General features: G+C 37.1%; 1 protein-coding gene across 4 annotated transcripts in view; it reads left to right on the top strand.

Moving 5' to 3' along the window:
- Window positions 1–23,760, top strand: part of LOC138135045 (protein stum-like) — a 94,338-nt gene that overhangs the window by 65,845 nt on the left and 4,733 nt on the right. Inside the window, exons 3-7 of one of the 4 annotated variants that reach the window (XM_069053681.1) lie at window positions 16,465–17,461; window positions 19,172–19,201; window positions 19,267–19,397; window positions 21,394–21,595; window positions 22,654–22,713. In XM_069053681.1, coding sequence (XP_068909782.1) covers window positions 16,465–17,461; window positions 19,172–19,201; window positions 19,267–19,397; window positions 21,394–21,595; window positions 22,654–22,713 — 1,420 coding nt within the window. Of the gene's footprint in view, window positions 1–16,461; window positions 17,462–19,171; window positions 19,202–19,266; window positions 19,398–21,393; window positions 21,596–22,653; window positions 22,714–23,760 lie in introns of all 4 variants that reach the window. The other 3 variants (XM_069053680.1, XM_069053682.1, XM_069053683.1) reach the window with 3 other exon arrangements.

The raw sequence follows: 23,760 nt of genomic DNA, 5'->3' as shown, positions 1-23,760 counted from the left end.
AAAATCCCGGTAAATTTTTTTCGGCTCAGAAGAAGCGCCTTGACAAGAGCAATCCAACGGTGCAAAATTCATTGCCATATGTGGCTTAATAAGGGAGCTATGGGCGTTTAAATGATTTTCCGAAGTGAAAATTAGATAGAAGGGGGGAGTACATGGTTTTCTTCCAAAAATTTTTTGTCGCCAATTCGAACCAAATTGCTGTCAGTTATTGAATAGGATGAGTTGAATTCAGGTATAGTAAAAGTTCCGGCCATTGAACTCATTTTTTGCTGTGGGAGCCAAAAATTTGGATTTTTTGTTTTTTTGCGAATTTCTCAAAAACGGAAAAATTCAGGTAAATTTTTTTCGGCTCAGAAGAAGCGCCTTGACAAGAGCAATCCAACGGTGCAAAATTCATTGCCATATGTGGCTTAATAAGGGAGCTATGGGCGTTTAAATGATTTTCCGAAGTGAAAATTAGATAGAAGGGGGGAGTACATGGTTTTCTTCCAAAAATTTTTTGTCGCCGATTCGAACCAAATTGCTGTCAGTTATTGAATAGGATAAGTTGAATTCAGGTATAGTAAAAGTTCCGGCCATTGAACCCATTTTTTGCAGTGGGAGCCAAAAATATGGAGTTTTTGTTTTTTTGCGAATTTCTCGAAAACGGAAAAATCCCGGTAAATTTTTTTCGGCTCAGAAGAAGCGCCTTGACAAGAGCAATCCAACGGTGCAAAATTCATTGCCATATGTGGCTTAATAAGGGAGCTATGGGCGTTTAAATGATTTTCCGAAGTGAAAATTAGATAGAAGGGGGGGAGTACATGGTTTTCTTCCAAAAATTTTTTGTCGCCAATTCGAACCAAATTGCTGTCAGTTATTGAATAGGATGAGTTGAATTCAGGTATAGTAAAAGTTCCGGCCATTGAACCAATTTTTTGCTGTGGGAGCCAAAAATATGTATTTTTTGTTTTTTTTGCCAATTTCTCCAAAACGGAAAAATCTAGGTACATTTTTTTCGGCTCAGAAGAAGCGCCTTGACAAGCGCAATCCAACGGTGCAAAATTCATTGCCATATGTGGCTTAATAAGGGAGCCATGGGCGTTTAAATGATTTTCCGAAGTGAAAATTAGATAGAAGGGGGGAGTACATGTTTTCTTCCAAAATTTTTTTGTCGCCGATTCGAACCAAATTACTGTCAGTAATTGAATAGAATGAGTTGAATTCAGGTATAGTAAAAGTTCCGGCCATTGAACCAATTTTTTGCTGTGGGAGCCAAAAATATGGATTTTTTGGTTTTTTGCGAATTTCTCTAAAGCGGAAAAATCCAGGTACATTTTTTTCGGCTCAGAAGAAGCGCCTTGACAAGCGCAATCCAACGGTGCAAAATTCATTGCCATATGTGGCTTAATAAGGGAGCTATGGGCGTTTAAATGATTTTCCGAAGTGAAAATTAGATAGAAGGGGGGAGTACATGGTTTTCTTCCAAAAATTTTTTGTCGCCGATTCGAACCAAATTGCTGTCAGTTATTGAATAGAATAAGTTGAATTCAGGTATAGTAAAAGTTCCGGCCATTGAACCCATTTTTTGCTGTGGGAGCCAAAAATATGGATTTTTTGTTTTTTTGCGAATTTCTCTAAAGCGGAAAAATCCCGGCAATTTTTTTTCGGCTCAGAAGAAGCGCCTTGACAAGAGCAATCCAACGGTGCAAAATTCATGGCCATATGTGGCTTAATAAGCGAGCTATGGGCGTTTAAATGATTTTCCGAAGTGAAAATTAGATAGAAGGGGGGAGTACATGGTTTTCTTCCAAAAATTTTTTGGCGCCGATTCGAACCAAATTGCTGTCAGTTATTGAATAGAATGAGTTGAATTCAGGTATAGTAAAAGTTCCGGCCATTGAACTCATTTTTTGCTGTGGGAGCCAAAAATATGGATTTTTTGGTTTTTTGCGAATTTCTTTAAAACGGAAAAATCCCGGTAAATTTTTTTCCGCTCAGAAGAAGCGCCTTGACAAGAACAATCCAACGGTGCAAAATTCATTGCCATATGTGGCTTAATAAGGAAGCTATGGGCGTTTAAATGATTTTCCGAAGTGAAAATTAGATAGAAGGGGGGAGTACATGGTTTTCTTTCAAAAATTTTTTGTCACCGATTCGAACCAAATTACTGTCAGTAATTGAATAGAATGAGTTGAATTCAGGTATAGTAAAAGTTCCGGCCATTGAACCAATTTTTTGCTGTGGGAGCCAAAAATAAGTATTTTTTGTTTTTTTTGCGAATTTCTCCAAAACGGAAAAATCCAGGTACATTTTTTTCGGCTCAGAAGAAGCGCCTTGACAAGCGCAATCCAACGGTGCAAAATTCATTGCCATATGTGGCTTAATAAGGGAGCTATGGGCGTTTAAATGATTTTCCGAAGTGAAAATTAGATAGAAGGGGGGAGTACATGTTTTCTTCCAAAAATTTTTTGTCGCCGATTCGAACCAAATTACTGTCAGTAATTGAATAGAATGAGTTGAATTCAGGTATAGTAAAAGTTCCGGCCATTGAACCAATTGTTTGCTGTGGGAGCCAAAAATATGGATTTTTTGTTTTTTTGCGAATTTCTCTAAAGCGGAAAAATCCCGGCAAATTTTTTTCGGCTCAGAAGAAGCGCCTTGACAAGAGCAATCCAACGGTGCAAAATTAATTGCCATATGTGGCTTAATAAGGGAGCTATGGGCGTTTAAATGATTTTCCGAAGTGAAAATTAGATAGAAGGGGGGAGTACATGGTTTTCTTCCAAAAATTTTTTGTCGCCGATTCGAACCAAATTGCTGTCAGTTATTGAATAGAATGAGTTGAATTCAGGTATAGTAAAAGTTCCGGCCATTGAACTCATTTTTTGCTGTGGGAGCCAAAAATATGGATTTTTTGTTTTTTTTGCGAATTTCTCCAAAACGGAAAAATCCAGGTACATTTTTTTCGGCTCAGAAGAAGCGCCTTGACAAGCGCAATCCAACGGTGCAAAATTCATTGCCATATGTGGCTTAATAAGGGAGCTATGGGCGTTTAAATGATTTTCCGAAGTGAAAATTAGATAGAAGGGGGGAGTACATGTTTTCTTCCAAAAATTTTTTGTCGCCGATTCGAACCAAATTACTGTCAGTAATTGAATAGAATGAGTTGAATTCAGGTATAGTAAAAGTTCCGGCCATTGAACTCATTTTTTGCTGTGGGAGCCAAAAATATGTATTTTTTGTTTTTTTGCGAATTTCTCCAAAACGGAAAAATCCCGGTAAATTTTTTTCGGCTCAGAAGAAGCGCCTTGACAAGAGCAATCCAACGGTGCAAAATTCATGGCAATATGTGGCTTAGTAAGGGAGCCATGGGCGTTTAAATGATTTTCCGAAGTGAAAATTAAATAGGAGGGGGGAGTACATGGTTTTCTTCCAAAATTTTTTTGTCGCCGATTCGAACCAAATTGCTGTCAGTTATTGAATAGAATGAGTTGAATTCAGGTATAGTAAAAGTTCCGGCCATTGAACCCATTTTTTGCTGTGGGAGCCAAAAATATGGATTTTTTGTTTTTTTGCGAATTTCTCGAAAACGGAAAAATCCCGGTAAATTTTTTTCGGCTCAGAAGAAGCGCCTTGACAAGAGCAATCCAACGGTGCAAAATTCATTGCCATATGTGGCTTAATAAGGGAGCTATGGGCGTTTAAATGATTTTCCGAAGTGAAAATTAGATAGAAGGGGGGAGTACATGGTTTTCTTCCAAAAATTTTTTGTCGCCAATTCGAACCAAATTGCTGTCAGTTATTGAATAGGATGAGTTGAATTCAGGTATAGTAAAAGTTCCGGCCATTGAACCAATTTTTTGCTGTGGGAGCCAAAAATATGTATTTTTTGTTTTTTTTGCCAATTTCTCCAAAACGGAAAAATCTAGGTACATTTTTTTCGGCTCAGAAGAAGCGCCTTGACAAGCGCAATCCAACGGTGCAAAATTCATTGCCATATGTGGCTTAATAAGGGAGCTATGGGCGTTTAAATGATTTTCCGAAGTGAAAATTAGATAGAAGGGGGGAGTACATGTTTTCTTCCAAAATTTTTTTGTCGCCGATTCGAACCAAATTACTGTCAGTAATTGAATAGAATGAGTTGAATTCAGGTATAGTAAAAGTTCCGGCCATTGAACCAATTTTTTGCTGTGGGAGCCAAAAATATGGATTTTTTGGTTTTTTGCGAATTTCTCTAAAGCGGAAAAATCCAGGTACATTTTTTTCGGCTCAGAAGAAGCGCCTTGACAAGCGCAATCCAACGGTGCAAAATTCATTGCCATATGTGGCTTAATAAGGGAGCTATGGGCGTTTAAATGATTTTCCGAAGTGAAAATTAGATAGAAGGGGGGAGTACATGGTTTTCTTCCAAAAATTTTTTGTCGCCGATTCGAACCAAATTGCTGTCAGTTATTGAATAGAATAAGTTGAATTCAGGTATAGTAAAAGTTCCGGCCATTGAACTCATTTTTTGCTGTGGGAGCCAAAAATATGGATTTTTTGGTTTTTTGCGAATTTCTTTAAAACGGAAAAATCCCGGTAAATTTTTTTCCGCTCAGAAGAAGCGCCTTGACAAGAACAATCCAACGGTGCAAAATTCATTGCCATATGTGGCTTAATAAGGAAGCTATGGGCGTTTAAATGATTTTCCGAAGTGAAAATTAGATAGAAGGGGGGAGTACATGTTTTCTTCCAAAAATTTTTTGTCGCCGATTCGAACCAAATTACTGTCAGTAATTGAATAGAATGAGTTGAATTCAGGTATAGTAAAAAGTTCCGGCCATTGAACCAATTTTTTGCTGTGGGAGCCAAAAATATGGATTTTTTGTTTTTTTGCGAATTTCTCTAAAGCGGAAATATCCCGGCAAATTTTTTTCGGCTCAGAAGAAGCGCCTTGACAAGAGCAATCCAACGGTGCAAAATTAATTGCCATATGTGGCTTAATAAGAAAGCTATGGGCGTTTAAATGATTTTCCGAAGTGAACATTAGATAGAAGGGGGGAGTACATGGTTTTCTTTCAAAATTTTTTTGTCGCCGATTCGAACCAAATTGCTGTCAGTTATTGAATAGAATGAGTTGAATTCAGGTATAGTAAAAGTTCCGGCCATTGAACTCATTTTTTGCTGTGGGAGCCAAAAATATGTATTTTTTGTTTTTTTGCGAATTTCTCCAAAACGGAAAAATCCCGGTAAATTTTTTTCGGCTCAGAAGAAGCGCCTTGACAAGAGCAATCCAACGGTGCAAAATTCATGGCAATATGTGGCTTAGTAAGGGAGCCATGGGCGTTTAAATGATTTTCCGAAGTGAAAATTAAATAGGAGGGGGGAGTACATGGTTTTCTTCCAAAATTTTTTTGTCGCCGATTCGAACCAAATTGCTGTCAGTTATTGAATAGAATGAGTTGAATTCAGGTATAGTAAAAGTTCCGCCATTGAACCCATTTTTTGCTGTGGGAGCCAAAAATATGGATTTTTTGTTTTTTTGCGAATTTCTCTAAAGCGGAAAAATCCCGGCAAAATTTTTTCGGCTCAGAAGAAACGCCTTGACAAGAGCAATCCAACGGTGTAAAATCCATGGCCATATGTGGCTTAATAAGGGAGCTATGGGCGTTTAAATGATTTTCCGAAGTGAAAATTAGATAGAAGGGGGGAGTACGTGGTTTTCTTCCAAAAATTTTTTGTCGCCGATTCGAACCAAATTGCTGTCAGTTATTGAATAGAATGTGTGAATTCAGGTATAGTAAAAGTTCCGGCCATTGAACTCATTTTTTGCTGTGGGAGCCAAAAATATGGATTTTTTGGTTTTTTGCGAATTTCTCTAAAGCGGAAAAATCCCGGCAAAATTTTTTCGGCTCAGAAGAAACGCCTTGACAAGAGCAATCCAACGGTGTAAAATCCATGGCCATATGTGGCTTAATAAGGGAGCTATGGGCGTTTAAATGATTTTCCGAAGTGAAAATTAGATACGTGGTTTTCTTCCAAAAATTTTTTGTCGCCGATTCGAACCAAATTGCTGTCAGTTATTGAATAGAATGAGTTGAATTCAGGTATAGTAAAAGTTCCGGCCATTGAACCCATTTTTTGCTGTGGGAGCCAAAAATATGGATTTTTTGGTTTTTTGCGAATTTCTCTAAAGCGGAAAAATCCCGGCAAAATTTTTTCGGCTCAGAAGAAACGCCTTGACAAGAGCAATCCAACGGTGTAAAATCCATGGCCATATGTGGCTTAATAAGGGAGCTATGGGCGTTTAAATGATTTTCCGAAGTGAAAATTAGATAGAAGGGGGGAGTACGTGGTTTTCTTCCAAAAATTTTTTGTCGCCGATTCGAACCAAATTGCTGTCAGTTATTGAATAGAATGTGTGAATTCAGGTATAGTAAAAGTTCCGGCCATTGAACTCATTTTTTGCTGTGGGAGCCAAAAATATGGATTTTTTGGTTTTTTGCGAATTTCTCTAAAACGGAAAAATCCCGGTAAATTTTTTTCGGCTCAGAAGAAACGCCTTGACAAGAGCAATCCAACGGTGTAAAATCCATGGCCATATGTGGCTTAATAAGGGAGCTATGGGCGTTTAAATGATTTTCCGAAGTGAAAATTAGATACGTGGTTTTCTTCCAAAAATTTTTTGTCGCCGATTCGAACCAAATTGCTGTCAGTTATTGAATAGAATGAGTTGAATTCAGGTATAGTAAAAGTTCCGGCCATTGAACCCATTTTTTGCTGTGGGAGCCAAAAATATGGATTTTTTGGTTTTTTGCGAATTTCTCTAAAACGGAAAAATCCAGGTAGATTTTTTTTCCGCTCAGAAGAAGCGCCTTGACAAGAGCAATCCAACGGTGCAAAATTCATTGCCATATGTGGCTTAGTAAGGGAGCTATGGGCGTTTAAATGATTTTCCGAAGTGAAAATTAGATAGAAGGGGGGAGTACGTGGTTTTCTTCCAAAAATTTTTTGTCGCCGATTTGAACCAAATTGCTGTCAGTTATTGAATAGGATGAGTTGAATTCAGGAATAGTAAAAGTTTCGGCCATTGAACTCATTTTTTGCTGTGGGAGCCAAAAATATGGATTTTTTGGTTTTTTGCGAATTTCTCTAAAACGGAAAAATCCCGGTAAATTTTTTTCGGCTCAGAAGAAGCGCCTTGACAAGGGCAATCCAACGATGCAAAATTCATTGACATATATGTGGGATATAGTTTAAGCAAACAAGATTTGTAACAACTTTTAATGATAAATTGTAATGTCTCTCCAAAATACAACGTCAAACATAATAAACTTCTCCTCGCCCACTATCCATTTCCTACAACTCGGCCATCCTGAAATTCGTTCGCCTCGAACGAGTCAAGATCTTCTTGACACCAGGGCTTCATCATCTCAGCGCATGATTTGGTTGTTCTCGGACCGTCATGTGTGCCGATCTTCTTAACATCATAGCGGTCATTTCCAATTTTCTTGATTACTTCATACCGACCTAAATATTTGGGCAGTATTTTGGCATTAGTCTTAAATTGGGTTCTTTTTCTTTTGATGGCAACTTGGTCTCCAGGTTTATATTCTCTTGCCATTTTACGTTTCCTATTGTAATTCTTGATGTTTTCCTCGTGGATCTTCTTAATCTGTTGTTTCGCTTCTTTGCGCAGTTCATATCTTTCTTCAATTAGAGTAACAACTTCTCCTTCAGAATGTTCAATCTTATCTTCAGAAACATCAACAGAACAAACATCTTTTTCTTCATTTTTGCAATTCAACTCGTTTGCCATTTTGTCGACAGCTTCAACCAGTCTTCTTCCCAAGTTGTCAAAATTTTCTTCAACTTTTTCGGTGCTTCCTTCTTCGCAAGCCTCCTCCACTTCCTTATCTTCAAGGTTGACCTGACTAACATCATCTTCATTTTTAGGTATATTGGAATTAATTTCTTTTGCTATTTTATCCACAGCTGCTTCTAGTTTTCTTCCTAAACTTTCTATATCTTCATTCGTGTTTCTTTTTTCTTCACCGGACCCAAATGTTTCGTCCAAATTTTGATTTTCTTCGCTCTCCACACCAACGTCATCTTCAGAGCTTGTAATTTTCAGTGCATCATTTAGATTCTCTTCAGTATCTTCAATTTTGTCTTCATCTGAAATTTTCTTCGAAACTTCACCTTCTGGTAATGCATTATTTTCCTCTGTTGTATTCTCATCTTCTGCTGCGATTCTCTTTTGTACTTTCTTTTCATCATTCAGTAAGTTTGTTTCTTTCATTTCGGTTACATTTTCAGTTACCATCACTCCTTCGGAATTCATGATTAACGTTACTTTATTCAAGATTGGTCTTCCAATTATGAGATTTATGTCATTTATGGAGATTGCTTCATCCGATACAATGTGAATTTCGGTCACAAGTTCGCAATTATCAATGTTTATTTTTGTCGAAAATTTTCCAAGTGTCTTTACCTTTCCATTTCCTAAACCAGTGAGTGTAAGTGGAGTTTCTTCAAAGCGTGGAGCACCTATTTTCAAAAAAGCACTTGCCTTAATTAAATTAACGTCACTTCCAGTATCGATTAGAGCTTCAAAATCTGTACCACAAAGTTTTACATTTTTGAAATTTCTTGAATTTACTCGATCTGTTACTTCTCTGTTGCAGATTTCATGATTTTCAGGTGGTTCTTCGTCTTGCAATGAATTTGACAAATACACTGTTGGGGATAATTTCTTTTCAATTTCGCTTTGTTTCTTCTGGTTATTATCTTCGTTACATTCTTTTGCACGATGTCCATAATTATTACATTTAAAGCACTTTGTTCCCTTCTCTTTGAACTTGCAATCTATTGATCTATGGCCTTTTAAACCACAATTGAAACAACGAATTTGCTTGCCTTCTTCTTTTTTATATTTCATATCTTGCTTCTTCATTACTTCTTCTTTAATCTCCGGTTCTTTCTTAGTTTTAAACATCTTCATTGAATTTTCTCTCAACGATTCGAAAATTTGAAGTTTTCTTTTAAACTCTTTTAAGTTATTAGCTCCGTAGAGAATAATTTTGTTACTCGTGTCGTCGGTGATGCCATCAATAGTATATTGGATAAGTGCATTATCTTCTACATTACCTCTTGAGGCCAGTTCTTTCATAATCAAAAAATATTCCTGAACAGTTTCTTTCTTCTGAATTTTTCTTGACGATAACATCTGATGTAAATGTGCGCTATTGAGTCGAGTTGAGAATTCAGACAACAAAGCTTCTCGCAGTTGACTCCAAGTAGAGATACCACATTCACTCTGTATATAAAGTTTAGCAAGACCTTTCAAAGATTTCTTGGCGAAAATGAATTTCTGTAATCGACTCCATCTTAACAAAACGGAAGTATCTTCAAAGTCTTGAATCCATTTTTCGACAGGATACTCGTCATTACCACTAAAAGGACGAATTGAATCTTCCACATCTCTAAAACTTAACGGAAAACATGAATTGCATTTTGCATAATCGTCATCTTCATCATCGTTGTGTCTGCTGCTTTCGAGGTTATTTACCCTTCTTAATCTTCTTTGATTTCTCTCTTCGTCTTGGTCATCTTTGGTATTATTTTCTTTTTTCTTAGAGGTTGTGACTCTTCTTTCTTTGTTACTATTTTTCTTCTTTGAAGCTGTTACCACGTCGTATTGCTCTGCATCGTCTTCATCGTCTTTATCATCTTCGTCATCTTTATCGTCTTCATCGTCGTCATTTACTTCATTTTTCTCCAACATGCTAAGGTTCATTAAGTGGCAGCAAATTTTTCTTGATAGCTCGTCTTCGTCACCATCATTGTCGAGACAGAGAAGATTAGTAATAGAAATCAACTCTCTTACTTGCAAAGTCTCAACCACGTATTCTAGTTTGGTCTCAAATTCTTTAGAATTTTCGTCGAAATCGAATCCTTTAAATGTGCGCAGCCTTGATCTGTTTTTTCGATCACCTTCTGATTCGAAAATAAACATATGAAGGGCTTTAATCGACTTCACAGGAGCATTTTTAATATTGTCTCTGATAAAAGCAATTTCACCCAATGATGTCATTTTTTGTTTTAATTTCCTCGTAACTGTCACTTGTTTTTCACTTTTCCGTAAAATAATTAGAATTCCTCTAATTTATCACCGTTCTTCTTTCTACAATTCTCTGTTTATCTTGTTTCTATCCCGGTTGAGCCCCCAAAATTTGTGGGATATAGTTTAAGCAAACAAGATTTGTAACAACTTTTAATGATAAATTGTAATGTCTCTCCAAAATACAACGTCAAACATAATAAACTTCTCCTCGCCCACTATCCATTTCCTACATATATTTTGTGAAAAATGGAATAAACCTTTCTCCGTATTGAATTGAAAATTTTCTTAGCTAGAATGATGAAGTTATTGCGGTTGCTGACGAATATTTTGTCGACATAGAATAAATCTCATTTAATGTAATTTAATTTTTCTTTTTTGGAGGTCATGTCATAAAGTTTCAAACAACCCTCGTATAAAAAAAAATCTATATTACAACAATAGGCGGAGTTTGAGAGTAAAATAAAAACTTTTTGTTTAAAACCTGTTGAAAATAATGTAACAAGAAAATAATCACGACAGTTATTTAGATAAAGCCTTAAACAACGTAATGTAACATTTGATTTATTAACTAAATTTTAACATATTTGTTATTTTAATTTTTAGCGGAGAAGTGAAAAACTGAATAAATTCCGTTTCAATTATTCGTTTTTTGAATATTTAATGAAACTTGCTGAACATTAAGCGCACCTGAAACTCCACCGAAACAACGCAATTTTGCGAACACTTTCTGATTTATCGACTTAATACCAAAAAAGTTTTTTTAATGAAAGTGTATAATTTGGCAGTTGTTAGGTGTAGGAAACAAAAGGAGCAAATTGGCCTCCAACTACTGAAACTTGAAATAACCGATAATTATCCATAACGAGCTGTGAGTAATAAAGGATGTGTTCGAAGCTTCTTTAGAAACATAATGAAATATTTCCAGAATACGAGTAACTTACGCAATAAAATTCTTAACAAGAAGATACAATGACAGCATGCTTTTGATCGAACGCCGGAGTTTATTTTACACCAGATCTAACATTCTCGGACAAATTGTGCAACTTGAGCGTGTTAGTTACAAAACTTGGGTTTCTTACTTCGCGGTAGCATCTCGCTTTTCAAAATGGCGTTGATGGCGTTAATCGATAGTAACTTCACATTTAAGTCGATACAAGCGCTTATTAAATCCACCCATCCCTTCTAGAAACACATCCTGAATAATTAATGAACCGCCTAAACCTCCAGATCTAGAACTAATAGCAACTCAGATTTTCAGTAATATCCAATCGAAAACTATTCGCAACACAATTCCCCTTTCGTCCGCAATCTAATTGATATTAGTTGTGTAAAACGTGTCTTCGCGCGTGTAACAGTAGACGTAATTCACTAAGTTGGTGCTTTCACGTGAGCTTAATGGATTATTTATCATTACAAGCTCCAATTTCGAGATCCAAATCAAGCTGGTACATGACCGGCGAGCTAAACTGGCACCACATGCATGTATAATTGGCCCGATTTACGGTTGCGTTGCTTGCCTTGGAACGCATTCATTTTGCACAAGTTCTGTCTTGATGGTAATTTATTTTTCGGTGATAGACGACTTCTTCCACCTTTGGAAATCTCCAGCTCGTCTCGGAAAATTGGCTCCTATTAAGCTCGCCTCTCGCACAACTTCAAAACCAGACGCGATTGTCACTCACTTCAAAAACTCCGGATTTGCATGCCCACGCCATTATATCCTTGTTAGCATTATGTAACTATCGCGTTCCGTCGAGTGAAAATGGCGATAAAGTAGTCTTGTAACAAAATAATGATGACTGTTGGAGGGAGACCGTAGTCTAGAAACGAACACAAAAATCGCTCCTGTCGAGGTAGGTTTGCTGAGGTATTGGAGTTTTAAGCTCTGGAGAGTTAATGGCCGCTCTAGCGGTTTGGACGTTGATGGAGGTGGACCGAGATGTACCAAATAAATCAAGCTTGCTGGTCATATTTATGCAAACGTAGAAGATTCGAATAAATATAATAACGCTCGAAGTTTTGTGGAACTTTCCAACAAACTATTACAAATATTCTTGAAAACATTTCCACTTTATAAACTTCGGGAGTAGTGGTACTCGGGAAATTTGCAGAAAATTGTTTTATGGCGCCATGTACGTTTTATCTTCTTGTGTAAAACACGAACTTGTCAAATAAAATAAAGTTGACCTAACTTTATTAATGTTGTATTTTGGGTAAACTGTAAGTCGAGTTTAATTAAGTGGAGCACATTTCAGGCAACGAGAAAATTACACTGGGTAATGTCAACAATATTTTATTATAATATTAGAAGTTTTTACAAGCAGTGTGGTCCATCATTTAATTAGATAAGTTACAAAGGAAAGTTTTTGAGATATTTGACTTTGAAATTTAACAAAATTAATTTTTATCAATGTGAAAAGTAGATCTGGCTCAATTTAATAGTAGACAATTATCAAAATGTCTCAATGTTGAAAAAAAAATCACATTAAAAAAGCACTTGTGTAATTAGTCTGCATTTTTTTAAGTATATTATCTTAAAGCCCCTGGTTGTTAGGCAACCAAGTAATCACATCAATGTATCTATAGTATTCTATAGTAGGTGGCAAATTTCATAGCCAAATACGACGTAACGAACATTTCTAGTAACTTTGTGCTTATCTAATGACTTTTCATTTTAGCAAACCGCGTTCCTTTTGTCCCAATTGTTCGTTCTTGAATCCGGGCTTTTTGCCTTTTTGATAGGCCCCTCCGCGGCCGTGAAAAGAAGCGCTTTCGTTCTACAAAGAACATGATCTTAACTCCTCTCATTAATTCGAAGATGCTCGCACTGTCATTACATGCTCGCTTGACCTCAACGCTATCCTAGAAATTGCTTTGAGAAAAATAAAAGGAAACGTTTTATTCCCAGTAGTCGACATCGAAACCTTCCAGGCGAAGTACACTCAACTGCGTTCGTCTAAAGTAGGCAGTCTTGGATACTGAAAAAGTGGTGGGTCGAATTCGAACAATACACCCTCGCGGCCGTAAGGGATTTGTCAAAGCTTTAAAAGGTAAAGCAAATTTTGCAGTTTGTTTAGGATATGTATGAAAACCCAATCTATACAGTCCGATTTGATTGTTTTAAAAGAAAAGACAGATTTCTTCAATAACACCACACTGGGTCCCAACTGGGACGCGCCATCTCGTAAGCGTAATTCGAACGATAACAATTCTAATCTCGGTTAAAAGTTGATATCTTGACCGGCGAAACTAAATTAAATTTAGTACAACTGGGATACCGCGTGGCTCTTTATGAGGGTATATCAAGCCATAAACTGGAACAACCTTGTAAGTTTGTCATGAAGAGCCGAGTCAAAGATATGACTTCTGCCAGGATGTCTGGTGGGGGCATTATTAATAACATTGCAGCAGGTGTGCTTGAAGTTCGGGAATTATTTCTTTGCTCTGGGCTCACGTTGCCCATCGATATTTCCTCTAATTAGTTACCGCGGTTGCGATTTACCTTCTGATTCCGAACTCGGTAAAGATTGCAGGGTCTTAGCACGCAACTTCTCCTGATTTATGGCAGACTCTGCACTTTAATTAAATGTCTGCTAAGGTCAACTAAATTGGAATACACTTATTGGATTTTCTGACGCAAACGGACGTCGGACTGAATAAATCCACATTATTGCCAACAAAAGGCAAGTTCTGTTTTGGAACGACCAAATGGAATTTACGCCAAAAACGTAACTCAATAATGCACAATGGCTCCTTGTAAATTGCGAATAAAACTTGTAGTTTAAGTATATCGATTTGCTTTTTGAAATTGCTCTCCGGAATTGATGACGAGCCGTTCTATTATTCCGTCGCAAGATTAGGACCCTAAATGTTGTCACAAGCGTGTTCACTCGAGATATTTCAAAATTTTAAAAGACACTAAATTAACTATTAAAGAAAGCACTTAGCTTAGTCATCTCCCTTTTCACGTTCGACACACTCAATTTAACTTATTTAGCTCCATATTGTCTGAATTTCAACCATTAACTTCTCTCGTCGAGATTCCCATTGGCGTTCGTATAAAAGAAATTGGCCATGAAATTGGCATATTTTCCCTGAACACGTCACTTGCCACCACCTCGCTTCCAAATCAAAGTATTTAAAAGGCCTCAATTTAGATAACATTTTAATTATCCACTTTAAAAGTCGACATTTAGCTCGTTTGCACGAATGACATTTTTAAGGTCTTCCGTTTAATTTCCTTAGGTGTTTTTCGGCGCAAATATTTTAACTAAATTCTGCTATAAATACGAACAATATCTTCATGAGGCTTATGGCTTCCTGAAACAAATTGCCATGGCGTGACCAACTTTCAAATCTGGGTTTCACGAGATTAAATTTCAAACATACAGTTTATATTCGTTTTTATTTCAGGGATATGTGGAGTTTATTGCGCGTTTAATATTGTTGGAAAAGGTAGATGTCTAGTTGCTCGTTTGAACATTTGCACGAGGGATGAATACATAATCGCTAGTAACAATAATATCCCAAGAAGAATTGGTCCATTTTATCAAATCCTTTTGCAACTTACAAACTTCAACCGTTATGAACCTACAAACTGACTTAAGTCGATTAGCAGAAATTTTCCAAGAGAGGAAAACTACGTCTAATTGTTTCTTTTAATACCAGAGGAATTTGCATCTAACGTACCTAATATGACAGTTCTTGGCGGGAGGCTTTGAAATTAGATACCTGAATTGCTTTAATTAAAGTCGACTTCTCAACTCGTAAACTTTGGGGAATTTGGACATTTAAAGGGGTCATTACATCAAAAGGCAAATAGATAATTTAATTTTCATAATAAAGTTATGTGTTGGAACTTTGAGTGCTTTCTAATGGATTTGTTATGATTTTTTTATGAAGTAAAGGACTACGAGGTAAAAACGACAATTACCTAACAACTAAATCAAACTCAGGTTTATAATTCAATTACTCACCTGTTAAACTATAAATGATTTCTGTTTTGCTCCATCTAAATTTGGAGGAACAGTCTTAATTAGATATTTGAGGTTGTTTTGAAGTATTCGCGTTCCGTGTAAATTTGATACTTGCTTCAAGAAAATATCTCGTATCACCTGTTTTGTGCGTAAAGTCGTTTTATCAACAACGTAATAAGGTCAAAGAGCAAATTCCATTGTAAAACACAGAAATAGCCATGTTCGATATTTGATGAAGGGTCCAATAAAACGAAACAGCGTCATCTCCTTGGATCCAATTTACCTTTTAAACTTGCATAAACTAACAAATCTTTACTTTACTTAAATAGTTGGAGTTGCGCTGAAAGAAATGTAATAACTTTAAAACTAGTTTCCCTTCATTAAATGAGTTCCTAAGAAATCGATCTATTTGATGGTTTCGTAATTGAGTTGGCATAAGAAAACCGACCGACTCCACCATATTAACAAGAAAATCAGCAGTCAGAAAGCTCGATAATTGGGTCTCGAATCTCGCAGGAGTCACACGATATTAGCTTGCAGAGACACCCACACTGCCGTCATTTTTCAAGCAGTAGAAGCATCATCTTTTCCTACAATAATTAATTAGTCCCTTCTCGAATGAATTTAATAAATAGCCTGTTTGCTGTCAAGGGATCAAGAATAAACAGCTCTTAATCACAGTAATCCCGCGAGCAAACTCCGTTTTCAAATAAAAAAAAATTTGATTTCCAAATGGAAACTTTCTCCTTACATTCATTTTAATTAGCGAACAATTTTTAAACTTAACTACATAATACTCAACCTGGTTTTAATTAATTTTATTGGTCAAAACATTAAAGACGAAGGAGTTGAATTTAAATACTTACATTAATAATTAAGAAATGCGAAAGAAGACGCGGTAAAAATCTATAGAAAAGTTATTAGAAAATATTAATAGCTCGCACCATTGCACAAACTTTATGAAAAATGTATGACTTTTTTTTTTGAAAATTCTTGTAAATGAGACAAAAACAAAAACTGGGTGATAAACAGTTACCACAATTTATGTTATAAACATGTTTATACACATAAGAAAAAGAAAAATATGGTGGACTATGGTCAATTTAATTTCTGTTAGTCCCAAGAGTTCTAGAAAATGCTTTCCAGTTTGTTTAGGAATAAAGTTAAAGTCTCAACAAAACACACGTTTAAATTACTTCCTGAGTGTATAAATAATAATACATAGGTACAAATAAAGCTGTATAGTAGTTTCTCTCAAATTGTTTTGTGTAGACGTAGATTTATTATTAGATAAAGACTTTTAGAATCGTCGTTTTAAGAGACCAAAAAAATTAGAAATGCTAGCAGAAGCACCTTTTGAAACTATGAATCAATTTTTGAGTTTAATTTCTTTTTCAGAAGATGCTGCATCGAAGCACTTCTTCACGCCGCCGCCGGGCGTCCCGCAGCGCGGCATCGTCCCCACAAACCCGGCCTTCTCGCTCGGCGGGGACGAGTCCCGGCCGCAGGGCTAGCATTGCCGTGTCCCCCGTGGACAGCGAAAGGGCCTCCAGAAATACGCTAGCTCCTGAAAAGAATCGCAGTCCCAGACACAGCATCATTCCTGATATATCCCTGGAGGCCCAACCGCTCGAACAAGACAGCCTCCGGAGTCCAAGACACAGCCTAGCACCGGAACTACTGAGTCCCAGAAACAGTCTGGTACCTGACGCAGCGGGTTTCAGAAGTCCCAGACATAGTTTAGTGCCAAATGACACTTACTCGCGAAGTCCTCGTAATAGTTTAGTGCCGGATTCGGCGTTAAGTCCACGAAATAGTTTAGTGCCGGATAGTTTCAATCGGAGTCCTAGAAACAGTCTAGTCCCTGAAGTTAGTAAGAGCGGTAGGAACAGTTTAGTACCGGACACGAGTCGCAGTCCTAGACATAGTTTGGTACCTGACAATAATGCCTACGGTTCCAGAGCCAATTTGGCACCGGAGTACAACAGAAGTCCGAGAAACAGTCTCATTCCGGAGACTGGGAGGACTCCTAGGGCTAGTCTGACGCCGTCTGAATCCACAATTTGGGCTAAAGACGAAGATACATTGCTAAACAGGAGTCCGAGGCACAGTATAGTACCGGACAGTAATCGCAGTCCTAGAGGAAGCATAGCTCCGGAAAGTTTTTGTGTGAGGACGAGTCCGAGAGGGAGCATAGCGGGGGACTACATGGGCGATCGGAGTCCCAGAGGTAGCATCGGACCGGAAAATAGCGGCGAGAATAGAAGTCCTAGAGGAAGCATAGCCAGGAGCACTCTGAATGCAGACGAGTGCGGACGCAGTCCCAGAGGAAGTCTAACGTTGACTTTTCAGGAGCCGCCTGCTAATGAACGACGCTCAAGTGCAGATAATCCTTCCGGTGAGTTGTCACTGACACAAGGAATTGTTAAAGAGGTGAAGGGATTTGTCTCGTGTTTTCTGTCAAGTGGCGACGCTTTGATGTAAAGGGGGGCGCGAAGACAATAGTTTTATTGGCTCTACATTGCCGGCTTAATGAATGACAAACACAACACTGAAGGGAAAATTGCATAGTAAGGGGACGATGTTATCGAACATGCTATACAAGTATACAACTTCAGGTTGTCGCTTTAAATTAATAACTTGGAACATAAAAGAAAGTGCAAACACGTTGTAAAACAGTTTAGATCAATAACTAATTAAATAGATAATGTCTGTTAACGGGAGTAAATAATGATTTCTTTCTAGATAAGTCTTCGATTACGCATAAAACTTGATAACTGATTAAAATGAAACCCGTCTGTATTACTGGTTGCATACTAAAACCGTTATTTGCCGGAAATAAAGTGGCCTAATGGAGCCCATAAAAATTCATGGTGTAATAATAAAAAACCGAATTAAACGAAACTATAACCTTGCATGGACATCATTTAGATCAAACTTTTTACGAGCACTTACTTTCAGAATACAAAGCTCACTTTATGTCACGTTAGACGTTCCGTCGCCATTATTACACGCAGAATGACGAGCTTTTTAAACTGTAAAGTAACAGCCGATCGTGCCGTAAAATATTAGAGCAAATCGCGACTCCTGTAATAAATAAAGGCTTCCCGTTTTATTAACATAAAAGACAAGAACGATATGGTTAGGATCTCGTAAAAACAAGACTTTTAGCCCTTTAGGAATCTCCCAGGAATAAGCACGCTTATATCGGTAAAGATGCGCCATTTCCACCCTTACCGTATAAAATTTATGGATCCCCGAGGATAGAACAAAATTGATAAAAGTATAGATTATGAAAACGGTGAACTTAGAGGTGGTAGACACTTACTTAGGTGACGTGAAAGCACATTTTTCTACTACGCCATCGTAAATTTTCCGAAGGAAATGAAAGGCATGGGGCTTATAAAGTTTCACCAAATGAAAAATGGCGCCATGGTTGGAGGATGTCGACGTTTTATTGTAGTTAAGGATTACAGTAAAGATCGTTTTGAAAAGAAATGTACGGATACAAAATTACAAATCACATAAAAAGGTTATAAGCATTTTACTATACATATCCACGTAAACGTGCGTGTGGTGTTCACCTATTGTATCTTTGTATTCAACCACCCAGACTGATTAATGTTGTGATAGCTTTAGTTTTGCATTGCGTGTAAAACTTTTTGCCTTGTTTAGTTCAAATAATTATTATAATAAAAAATAATTTGTGTAATATAAATATAACAGGCGTTCACCCTGCTTCTGTCGAATTGAATTTATTAAATTTATTAAGCATTATTGCAAGCAGTCACAAAATTCACCACAAAAAAGAAATAATATTTACTTTTCCCTGTATTCTTCATTCACTCTTGACCTTTAGTTATCCTCGTTGGTGCTGCGTGATCATCAATTGTGTCGTTCGTGGCAGTAAGACAGCAATTTGTCCCTAGACAGTAAACCTAACAAAATTAATTCCCTTGAAGGTATTTTTAAACGGCGAATTAAACAAAATGTCGCTCTATAATTAAGAGGTAAAAAAAAATAATGCTATTACTTCGCGTGACATTTCGAGTATCATTGATCCCGAATTCTTGTTTTTATGTGAACCAACAAACAATGAATAATGCAGATCGTCCTGAGAAACGTTCCAATAGAAATGGTAATGCATCCGACACCCAAATCCGCACCCATTAAAATCGCTATCAGTGTCGGTTTTATTTGCAGGAGTCAGGAGCGGAGGTCGCAGCACATCCCCTTACAGGTCTTCGTCGAGGGGCGCAGTCAATGTGGCGTACAGCGGCAATTCGGGATTCTCGGAGAGTGGATCCAGACGAGCCAGCAGCTCCGTCAGCCAGGTGAAGTATATACGAGCAATTCTGCGAGCTTGACTGCTTTCTTTCTACTATTTTCCATGAGTGCTGGCATAATGAGGCTTGCTTAAAAACTGTTGATAGTGCGGAATTCTAAAGCCAAGGAAATGATTTACTACGTTCTTCTCATTTATCAACAATTTGACAGTTTTAAATTTAAGTCTAAGATTATGTATTTCGATTGCAAAAAATAATTTATATAAGATGTGAAAAAAATTCCACCCTGTTGATTTGACAGTTCTTGGACCGTTTTTGCAACACCTGGCTCGTTTTCTAAGCTACGTTTAATGCAAAAATGCAATTTTTAATTTGGTTGCTGAGAGGTAGAAACCGAGATGGATAAAATCCATTTATCGACAGGAGCTTCCGAGTGTGAAGCTATAAATTATTCAGGACGAGTAACCGTGGGTGGAAACATTTAAAAATACGCACTGGGATGACATAAGGGTCTATTTTTGTCAGTAAATTTTATATGAAATGAAATTCTGTCTCCGCACACTTTACCAACACTGAACTTAGTCAAATGTGATGGGTACAAATGATTTTAGTTGCGACAGCAAACACTACAGAACTTTCTGTTCGTGGCTTGGGAAATTCGAATTACGTTCAAGTTTCAGATGTTACTTAAATATTTTAAAAGAAGAAGCATCGAGACATATTTTCTGTGGGAAGTAAAAACAATTTTCCAAACAATTTCACTCTTCGTACGTTTTTGCACAACTTATTGTGTAGGTTTTACAATCTCTTATTTGCATCTCGTGAGCTGTTGTTGTTAAGAAATATGTATCGTCGAATCGCTAAAAAATTACAAAACCAACAAAAGAAAAAATACACAGTAACATTAAATGTAGGCACGTAAATTAATTATAAAAAAATAAAAGTACTATTTTTAAAGGTTTGATATACAGGGTTATTCACGGGAGACTTCCGATGAAAATTTCGTTATATGCAACCCAAAATACAAGAAACCCCTAGAACTTGATATTATGTTTAATTCGAAATAAGTTAGTAATTCAAGAAGCTTGGCGAATAAGACTGATCATGACACTTTCCCTTTATTGAGGTTATGAGCAAAAGTTAATATAAATGTGAAAACTGACATGACAGATAATACTGACATGACAGACAATAAGGGTCAGCAATCGTTGATTTAAGTATTACTTTTTATCAATTTAGGAAATTAGAAACCATTGGAAATTGTAGTTTCGGTTGCATATAACGAAATTTTCATCGGAAGTCTCTCGTGAATAACCCTGTATACGAAATTATGTTTCGTCATCATTCCACAAAGTAACTTTTATTTGAGGATGTCTAAAAAATAGTAACATCTGAGCTGAACACTCCAATGTTTTGAAATGCTTTCCATTTTGACAGAATAAATTCCAAAAAATATACAGTCGCGGACAAAAAAAAGTAGGACAAGTCTTATTAAGAAATTTAGCCAAAATTGAGTTGAGTAAACCGGGGTTACTATAATAAATAAATCAATATGTTCATAGTAACCATAGAAAGGGCAAGCAAATTTACATTAGCGAAAAAACATTATCCTACTTTTTTTTGTCCGCGACTGTATGTTCATAAAAAGTAAACTATTTAAATTAATTGACACGAATTCTAATAAAATGAAAAAAGAATCTTGAAGTCAATTAGCTAATTAACCGAATTTTAATTACATTTTTTTAATCAAAGTTTCAAGTTGCAAGCGGAGTGCCTATAAAGCAGAATGTAAAAACTTTTTTTAATGAGGATACTGCACGCTGGGAAACGTACTGGGGGCGGCTCAACTACTTTGTGTGTTGCATCTGAAATCACTTGTATCGAAGGGATTAGCTCTGCCACAATAGTCATTAATCTCTCTCCTCTGAAACTTTCTCTTCTCTATCTGAAACCCTGTTGGCTGCTTCTGCTTTAACAGCTTTGGCTTATAGTGTTAGGTGAAGTGGAGGCGGCGGTATGACTTTGTCTAACCCCTGACTGACAGGTCGGCCTGCCGCAGGTGTCCGGGGACGAACAACGCCGCCTCTGTTCCGACCAAAAATACGGCGGCGTCGAACAGGGCATCGGTATTGGCATCTCCTTGACCACGTACGGCTCCGTCGCTTATCAGCTCAAAGACGCCAACTTGGAAGCGTCTGGAACATGCGACTTCGTCTGCAAAGCTCTGAGCATCGTCAATAAGACAGGTGGGTCGGTTAACATTTAGATTCTGTTTGGAACTCGTCGACACTCTGGTGCTAATTAAAAGAGTCGTATGCAAATAACTCCTCGGGAGGAATCTGCTCTTGCGGCGAAGTGTCTGCTTTGTCGTAGAGAAAAGGGACAGGATAGAAATATTTCAGTGGCGGACTGAGATTTTATGAAAGAATAGTTCGGATGCTTCTTGGGTCCTTTTATTGTTGACATCTGTGACAGGTTTGCTTTCAAATTAGAAATTGATATAAATTGCTTCCGGAAACTCAGGAAATTCTACTCTTGGTTGGACCCGCGCCAACTCGAGACACTTCAATAAATTACCTCATCAGTGCCGATTTTTGATGGAAAAAAATTCCTATAAGTCAATCTCGAGTTATCTGACCTTAAAATACATCTGTTTCCATGACGGTTCTTAAATTTTCACGCAATAGACACCCGTTACCTTATTCCATCGTGGAATTAACCCGACCATACGACATTCAATTATTATTAACCATCCAATTTCACTCAAGCGAACGACGAATTTTTCATATTTAATTAAATTGGCCAATTTGTAAATGAAATTAGGAACGTTATTTCTGAAATTAGTACATTTGAGAATGAAATTAATTGATTTAACGGTCCGGTTCAGCCAGTTCGAGAAGTGTTTGTCTTCAGTTGATTGCAGTTGGAAAAACTTGAAGCGCAAGAGATTGTTAATTTAGAAGTCTATTATTGAAGGTAAGAGCTTTCGCCCGAGTTAGTTTTACCATTAATATTAATAACCCTAATTCGACGCAATAACGGCACATTAACATGTACGGTGACCTTCATGAAATAATTACGTCGCCTGGCGTGCAAATTTTGCGAATTCTCGACACGTTTTGGATTATTCCTTAGTAGCTACGGCTCATTACACCGAGAAGACTAACAGTCGAGCAAAGGGGGTTTTGTACTCTTTTAACAATTTATTGGAACCCTTTCCAGGACACGCACGACATCCACTTAACTCCACTTATCCAAGTCAACTCCTCTGAATCGAAAAACTTCTAATTTTCCTCTTTTTCAGTGGTGGTTACGGTCGTTCTGGTCTGCTTATCCACTCTACCTCTGCTAATGCTCATCATGGGTAAGTATCGTGTATGCGTGCAGCATGCAACCCTCACATCTCTCGCGCATCAAGGGTAGTTTCCTCGTGCACAATTAAAAGATTTGAGTTTAAAAATGTGCATCACGCCTCTCAAACAGGAAAAACTTGGGTGGATGAAGCTGCGGCCGTTCGTAACAACTTTTAAATTGTTTGGAGAGATCCAGGTCTCGGGATAATACAGGGAGGGTCATCGGAAACCCACGAGTATAGCTCGAGTCGAAGGTTAAACGTCATAAATAATACATACGTTAGAAGATTTCCTTTTTCGTTTACATTTTAAATTTATTTGCCGCTACTCGACGAATTCCGATTCGATGGAAAATTAGTGTTTGGCAATGGAAGAAGATTTTTCACGAGTTGAGACTATTCAAACGTTGGCATAAATCTAGTTAGTTTATCTTTTTGAATCGCAGACGTGTCGAGTACAAGTTTTGTTGCTCTTGCATCGTTTCCTTCTTGCGGAAAGTATTATACACTTCAAGAGCCATGTTGATTTATGAAACACTGTTCGTCGAAGATTTAGAGAGATATCCAGCAAACGCAGAGGTAATTACTTGAATTTACTCGCTACTCACATGGAAAATTGAAATTGTCTGAATTTGCATTTTTGTATTTAAAATTGTGGTTGCTGAGTGAAACTTCAATTCGCACAATGAGAAAAAATTTTACACAGTTATTTTAGGGGAAAACATGAGCTACGTAATTTTTTGTCGACCAAAACAAAATTTATGTGCAACCCATTTTACTTTTTCTGTTGAACTATCATATGTTGAGGTTAACACTGAACCTTTTTACGTGTGAAAGTCGTTTTCCTATTTTTTTAATTAATTCTTTGTTCACTTTGTTGGAATACAATTTTAGGAGCTGCAAAAATGATAAATTATGAAAACAATATTGAATAACTTATTTTTTGAAAGAAGCATTATGTTGAATGCATAACTTGGGATAAGAAGGAGCACATCAATCATTTAATCTCTGTGTGCTGGGCATGTTGGTGGGTAATAACTTTATTTTATGAAAACTAGA

This window comes from Tenebrio molitor, chromosome 7 (assembly GCF_963966145.1).
Source record: "Tenebrio molitor chromosome 7, icTenMoli1.1, whole genome shotgun sequence".
NCBI lineage: Eukaryota > Metazoa > Arthropoda > Insecta > Coleoptera > Tenebrionidae > Tenebrio > Tenebrio molitor.
Note: the sequence above shows the minus strand (reverse complement) of the source record. Positions and strands in the feature narration are given on the sequence as shown.